The sequence below is a fragment of the Fukomys damarensis genome, unplaced genomic scaffold (genome assembly GCF_012274545.1).
Source record: "Fukomys damarensis isolate Sample0158 unplaced genomic scaffold, DMR_v1.0_HiC HiC_scaffold_2, whole genome shotgun sequence".
Lineage (NCBI taxonomy): Eukaryota > Metazoa > Chordata > Mammalia > Rodentia > Bathyergidae > Fukomys > Fukomys damarensis.
This window is the reverse complement of record NW_022900914.1, coordinates 62,297,831-62,305,998: the sequence shown is the minus strand read 5'-3', so window position 1 is coordinate 62,305,998 and position 8,168 is coordinate 62,297,831. Positions and strand designations below refer to the sequence as shown.

General features: G+C 37.5%; 1 gene segment (V, D, J or C); it reads left to right on the top strand.

Moving 5' to 3' along the window:
- The first annotated feature begins 1,146 nt into the window (after positions 1-1,146).
- Positions 1,147-7,825, top strand: LOC104872567. The segment is given in 3 exon segments: positions 1,147-1,195; positions 1,576-1,868; positions 7,757-7,825. Coding segments are annotated over 3 exon segments (411 nt in total).
- The last annotated feature ends 343 nt before the right edge of the window (positions 7,826-8,168 follow it).

Here is an 8,168-nt window from a genome sequence, read left to right as displayed (position 1 = left end):
AAAAAATCCATCGAATATCTGGAATCTGAAGAAAATACTTTAAAAAAGTGACTGAAGACCTCAAAGAGTCCTATATAGTTCAATAGGAACAGTGCCAGCAACTGTGTGTCAGACTAAAAGAGGAGACTAAAGGGAGCGGGAAAAAATTGAAATGTACTGAAATTCAATAATATATAGATCAGAAAAACACAATGAAACATCTTTAAACACCAGAGGTTCATAGCTATTGAAGTTAAAGATAAGATGACATAAAATGAAAAAGTGAAAATTTCCAGTAAGATACAAATAGAAATGATAATAAAGACATGGTTAATTTTCCACTTTGACCAATAAAGGATAGAAGATAGTGAAATAATATATTTCAAGGCTGAACGGCAAACAAGTCCACCAAAAAAATCTACATTATATGATATTTATTTCACAATAAACACAAAGAACATTATCCTTATAAACACAAGTGAAGAGAAAGCTATTACATCTAAAAACATCTTACAAGAAATCCAAGAAAAAAATTCTTCAGATTCACATCAGTTATCTGAAGGGGGTGTGAAGGTCTCAAAAATAGATTAGAAACAAGAAAGCAAATAAAATCAGAAAAAAAATCTTACTGCCACTTTTATGATGTTCAAGTCTAGTAAAAAAACAAACCATTGGTTCAAGGTCTTGTAGATTACAGGGGCCGTTGTAGACTAGAAAGGGGGATGAGAGATATTTGGGGAATTGATAGTTAATTATATAGTTTTACCTGAATCATTACTGTACATAAAACTATATTATTGCACATTAAATGCCTGTGCTCTGTACACTGTATGTGTTTTATCTTACAAAAAAGTTTAGATAGATCACATCTAAAAAGGAAATAAGAAACACCAAATATGCATGGAAACTCATTCTTATTGGTGTAAAACAATGATTGAATCTCTGAGTTTTTCCTGAAACACAGATGTCACTTTGCTCACAGGAGAGGCCCTTCCATTGTCCCTTTCCACTTTTGCACTAGCTTTTTTCTCTTTTTGTTTCTCACACAGCTGCACCACTAGGGAATTGGCATAGTGTCCCCCAGGGAGGACCTGCTCTGCAAGACTGAGATAAAAGTTCATCTGCCCTCTTGCCTTGACTTACCACGTTTCCTCAGTTCAGCTCGAAATGAGGCTCCCTGCTCAGCTCCTGGGGCTGCTGATGCTTTGCATCCCTGGTAAAGACCCAGGGTGATGAGGTCAGAGGGTGGGTTCTGTGGCCCCACAGCTGCCTATGTACGTTCTGTGCATGAGTGAGATGAGCTGCTTATCCATTAGGATGGCATATGTGCTGTTTCCATCTGTGAAAGTGACAAAGATCAAAGAAGGAGCCAGGACTTGTATGCTGATGAAGACTGAAACAGAGAGGATTGGTGTGGACAAATTCTCCAGGCCCCTAGGGTCTGAAAGTGTTGAGTTCTTTATAAAAATTAAATATATCTGGTATGTACTTCAAAATTATAAAAAAGTTATGTAGCCTATAATAAATAACAAGAGGAAAATTGTGAAAATCATTCAAAGTTTTTCACATGACCTTTCAGTTCTCTCATTATTTCAGGATCCCATGGGGATATTGTGATGTCACAGACTCCACTGTTACTGCCTGTCACCCCTGGAGAGCCAGCCTCCATCTCCTGCAAGTCCAGTCAGAGCCTCTTATGTAATAGTGATGGAAATGCCTATTTGAATTGGTTTCTGGAAAAACCAAACCAGTCTCTGAAGCTCCTGATCTATGTGGTATCCAATTGGGTCTCTGGGGTCCTAGACAGGTTGAGTGGAAGTGGGTCTGGAACAGATTTTACGCTTAAAATAGGCAGGGTGAAGGCTGAGGAAGCTAGAGTTTATCATTGCATGCAAGGTAGCTATTTTTCTCCTACAACACACCCAGCCCTTTTTTAATTTTTAAAATTTTATGATGGATCATCACTAATCACTTAGCTGTTGAAGCTAGGCTCAAATTTTGATCTTCCTGTCTCTGCCATTCAGAGTACTCAGATTTATTTATTTATTCACTTATTTTGCTTATAATTTTTGTTGGTCTGAAAAGCTTATTTTAACACAGATTCCCACTAATTAGTTCCTAAGATGCCAGGACTAGGTCTGAATTTGCAATCCTTCTCCTTCAACTGCTCATAGTTCTCAGATTACAGTTGTGAATCATCATACCCAACTACATATACTTTTTTTTCAGCTTTAATTGAGTTTATTGGTACATTTTAGGGATACAGTAGAGTTACATTCATTGTTGGGATCTTGTACCTCTACATGACAAGTCTTGATTCTCATTTTTTCCCCTTACCCCTGCCCTCCCTTCACCGTCCCCTCCCCATCTTACATATACTTTTAATAGCATATTATTTGGTAATTTTTGGAAGCAGATATTTTCATTATCCCAATTTCTTCCTTTGTGTACAACTCGCGGTCTCATTCCATAAAGATAGTAGAGGTCACATTCTGTACCACTTAACTTTAGGTGAATCTGTCTGAAATTCCTGTCCACAGTCTTGTGGTCCTATTGTACTTTTCTTGTTGAACCCAATACAGCCAAAGGGAGATTCTGAAACTCATTCTGCCCCAGGAAGTCACCCAGGAGAGAACACGTGGTTGGAGACTGTGGAGACATAACAATGACATATTGACCAGAAAATCCATCCAGATGAGCAACAACAGAGGCGCAGGGTGGGTGGAGATCTATGGGTCAGGTACACATTCATCATATGTGGTGATTTTCATCCTTCTACTCCAGAAGACCCAGTCTTTCCTGAATCAGATCTCAGGAAATGTCCATTGGAGAAACAGGCCCTGTGTTATAACTTGCCTTGGGCAACCTTCAGAGCTGAACTAGCTTCTATTCCCCTTTAATTTTTTAATTCTGTCCCAAGTCAAAGCTATTGCCTGTGTGCAAATTTGATAAATATGAGAGGAGAGAAAAATGCCAATATCAGGTAGACAGAAACACAAATAAAATGAATTTCTTATTCTTTCTAAAATTTTAGATCACCTAACACTCTTTTCTACCATTGTTTTCTGATGTTAACAGTATAATAGATGTTTTGAATTATTCTTATCTTATTGGTATGTAAGATATTTTTCATTAAGTATTTTTATTAGCTCATATTAATTTTACAATTATATTGTTTCAATGTGGTATTTTCATATATGCATACAGCATAGTTGGATCACATCCATCACCCGCTTTACCCTGTCTTATACCCTCTTTCCCCTCCCATTTATTCACTTCTTCTCATCTAATAATATATTTCTTGAACTTCATGTTCTTCTAGATTCCACAAGTAAGAGAAATATATATACACTCCCACTCATCGACCTTGTTTTGGAGGATATTTTGAATAATTTATAAAGGAGTGCTTAGAAACATGAATGTAAAGCAACTCTAAGTAGTGAAAAATGAACCTACAGGTGTTAACCATAATCTTATCAGAGACCCCAGAAAGTTTCCCATGTTTTCATATAAATTTTCTTGTCGACCAAATTTCTTTTCTACTACATTATAGCAAGGTCCAAAGTTTGATGGTGGGATCACATCTGAGGATAAAGTCCATCTAATTTCCCAAGATAGACTTGAACCTGGTATTCTCTTGCCTCAGTCTCCTAAAGAGCTGAGATTACAGTTATACAACCACACTCAGTAATTGTCTGTTCCTTTTCATTCACCTTGGTCACGCTATGAGACACTCAAGTCAAAATATCAATAGGCATGTTTATGCAGTTTTATTTCTTCATTATAATTCTATTCTTGTTTTTAATACTATGGGGATGTTTAATAAATTTATGCCATAATTGTTCTTTCTTTTCTTCAAATGTTTGCTTTGGGGTAATTGTTTTAAAACTATTTCTCTTGTACATACCATTTTCATTTACATCTCTGAAAGGACTTTGAATCCAAGCCAAATTATTTAATAGACCTTAGAATTAAGATGTAAGAGATGTACTTTTAGTTGAATAACCAAGTGTATTATTGACAAGTAAAAACTTGCTTTAATTTCTTCATATAATCAACAGAAACCTCCCTGTATTTATTTCTTCATTTTTTTTCTAAATGTTTTCAGTGCAATTGGGCTTCCTCAAAGAGATTACATAAAACAGTTATGAATTTACAATTTCACTTGGGCTTTCTAGGATACCAGAATATGAGAATGTCAGCCACTTTGGGTAAAAGTCCCACCTGGTTTCCGAGGGGCAGGCTAAGAGGGGTTCCTAAGGCCTTTCTAAGTATCTATCACATTTTCACAGTTTTCAGTTCTTTTTAAAATTTTTTATTATTGACTTCAGGCTACTTTAAAAAGCTCAAAAATTTACTTCAGTTCAAAATATTTACGGGTCAGTGAGAGGGAGAATGAGGTCTCAACAATCCATAAAAAATAAGAATATAAACATAGATATCTCACAGTATTTAGAGACAGCATTTAAACATAAAAGATAATCATATACATACCATTCTCCAAGCTTTTCATACCCTAGAATACCCAGACATTTATCCTCTAGTGACAGGCAATTTGCAATTACAGTGATACCTTGGTTCATGAACACTTCCATTTGTGAACAATTAGGATTGCAAACAGAAGCATTTGCCAAAATTTTGGTCCACTAATGAACCCCACAGCTGGTCACAAACACAACCACAGCCATCTCCCCAGAATCTTAGAACAAGCTACATTAGTGAAGTGAGGCACCACTGCACATAGAAGACATAACAGACTTGATTCATAGTTGCCTAAGTGATCAGGAATCTACTCCTGACGTCCTATGTTTGGAGGAGCTTTCTCTGCCAGGCACATTTGTCTCAAGCCTCACAAAAGACCAACTCAGATGTTTAATCAGAAAAAAAAATCTCCTTTGATGGTCAGAATAGGAACACTTTTCTGTATGTTTCTAATCTTGACCCAAACAGTGTAGGTTTGGGCTATTTTGACTGATAAAATCTTCAAAACACAGCCTGGCACATGTGCACTACTACAGAGTGCTTCACACTCTGAAGCACAGACGGTGACCATAGACCACACTTGCAGGTTCACTGACAACAGTTTCTAGGTCATGCAAATTATATACCAGCTGCAGTCTTATGAGCTTCAACCTAGTAGCATCTATAGATAACACTATAGTAAAACCCTATGCAGCTAGGTCCTTTTTCATGCAGTTAATAATGGTCACAGTTAAAGGCAAAGAGAAATCCCCACACTACCTGGATGCAAGCAAAACTACTCTCATACCTCTTTAAAACATCTCCTTGTTTGTTCCCACTATGGTGTGACTGATTTTGTCTGCTCCTTAGGCTTACTGTCAGACTATAGCATGGTAAGTTAACATACAGGAAATTAAGAAGTTTCATAATTTCAATAGGTAGAACTGGAATTTTCCTGACCAGCAAAGAATTTATACCTTATTTTAGCATTTCTATCAATAGACTATGACACTAAACAAGCTACCAAAATGGAAGCGATAAAAGATTTTATATTCATTTCAAAGACATTGGCAATGCTCTATGACATTTGAGCACATTAAGTAGTACATTTTAAAGGTAATATTTTCTGCACCCGGATTATAATAAAAGAAACCCCAATACATTTCTCATTCTTACTGATTTTCAGGCACTCCGTGTTTCCTTTTTCGGAAAGTGGGTATATTTGTATTTCAGAGTTGTCTTAACAAGTTCCACAAACTTAGTCTTAAACATTGTGAACATATTCTCATAGCTCAGGAGGCAGGGGCTCTGAAACTAAGTTGCTACCAGTTTGTGCTGTCTCTGCATTGGTAGGAAGAATCCTTTAACTTTCCCAGTCTTCAGTGGCTGTAGATTTTGCCTGGCTTGTAGGAAAAACACTTTGTATTAGTCACTTTCCATCAAAAGTACACAAAACCCTACACATGCATCTGAAAAGGGGAGAAATTTAACTTGTTTCACAATTTTAGAGGGGTAAGCCCAGTATTGGTTGGGCTGTGGTAGAATCATTGTGATAGAGACAAGCTGCTTAGTTCATGGCACATCTTTTAAAACCATACTTAACCTCCAAACAAACACAATAAATTGTTTATAATTCTGCACATGATGCATCTCTCTTGCATGCAACTGAAAAGAGTCCACAGTAACAGCAATTTGCAAAAGTCTAAGTCAAATTCTCTTGTGAGATTCAAGGCAAATTTTTAGCTGTGAACCGCTATAAAAATAAAAGAAAAAACTACATAACCCCAAATAACAATGTCACATGGTAAGCCTTCCCATGGTATAAAGAAGGAATAGAGAGAAAAGAATTGAACCAATGTAAGACAAACACCAAACAGGGAAAACATTAACTCTTGTGGCTCCCTATACAGCTCTGGGACACATGGTGGTAAAATGTGATTTCCAGGGGCTTGGGTGGGTCCATCCCATGGCATTACTGGTTGTCGCCCATGTGGTCTGCCTTGACTTACATCTGTGGCTTCTCATGTTGTGGCATCTCTTACTGTCAGGAATTCTTGTGAACCTGTGACCTCATTCCCATGCCTTCATATACTGCTCTGTTAGGGATTCCTTTCCTGGCCTCCAGCTCTTTCCTTTGAAATAAAAGCGAATGACTCTATGATAGCACAAGATCAAGATCTGTTAAAAGGAGAAGCAATAGTCAGGCCTACTTGGACTTGGCTTGGGCAGGCAGTGAATACCTAGATGTCTGAATGCTGTAAATAAGTTCCAGAAAACCAGTTTCTTTGGTGGCTCTTCCCAAGGGGAACCATGGGCTTTCCTATCATATAAATTTATATTTTTGCACCCAATGAGATTGCAAGTTTTGCTGATTTCTGAGATGACTTCAAAACATCTTTCTTCTTGTTCTTATACAAATCATTTGGTTTCTTTTTAATGGTGCTAATCTCTTCAGCATCCATACCTTCATTGGCCATAGACTTACAAATACTTGTCAGACCAAACTTCAAGTTTTTCAAAATTTTCTGCTCTTTTTTTCTTTTTTTGCTCCTAGCTACATACATCTGTGTAAAGGCAGCCAGCAGTACCCAAGCCACAGCCTGAAGGTTGACATGCCTTCAAATCATGCCTTTAAATTTCCCCCACCAGATCAAGTAGTCCACCAACCTGAATCTTGCTTTCTTGTATCTTACACAGAACCTACACCATTATGGGCCAATAGTTTTGTCTTGAGACAGGTGCAAAACGTAGACACATTTTTCTTCCAGAGAGTAGCAATCATATACAATAGTGCAACTGTCAATGAAATTCTTGTTCTAAACTGAAACCTCCTGTGCCTGGCCTTATTCACATTTCTGTCCACATTCTGTACTTCTGAGCTTCACCCAGATTCACCTGTCTGGGTCTGGTTACATCTTTCCAGGACTTCTCTGGCAAGTTCTCTAAACCTTTCTGAAGTAGTTCTAAAGATTTCTGGGCTAAAAGATAAGGTATTTTTTTTTTCTTTTATTGAGTTTATTGGTACATTTTAGGTATGCAGTACAATTGCATTCATTACTGGGATCCTGTACCTTTACATGACAGGTCTTGGTTCTCATTTTTCCCCCCTTGTCCCTGCCCTCCCTTCACTCCCTTCTCCCCTCCCCATTTACAAACACTTTATTTCCATTTTTTTCATTTTCTCATATTTTTCTCTTTTCCCTTATTACCTTTCCCCTACCCTTCCCATTTTCCCTACACCTTTAGCCCTTTTCTTCCTATTTTACATGGTCTATTATCTCATTAGGATCTTATATACTATTATAGCTTTTCACACCAGAGAAACAAGGATGCAGTCTATGGTTCTCGTGTGTGTAGTCAAGACTCCTTGAGATGCAGCTTCTAAAATCCTAACAATGTCATATTATGGAAAGACCATTAGATGGCAGCAAAACTCCACCTAAACAAAATAATACTAAGCGTTGGTAGAGAAACATTAGGGAGATCCTGTCCTGTTATCAAGGAGGAATCTCATAGGCTTCAGGGGACTCTGGGGCTGCCAATGTGCTGAGTTAGGGGTGAATCCCATTCTGTGCTCTGTATTTTGTGGCCCAGTCATACTGTGATCTCCTGCTTGCTCTGTGTCCTCAAAATCCATCTGTTATGAATTCAATCTCATTGCCTAAATTCATATTTTAAAGGCTGACCAGAAGGGAGGGGTTATAATAAAGTAATAAAATTTTTATGCA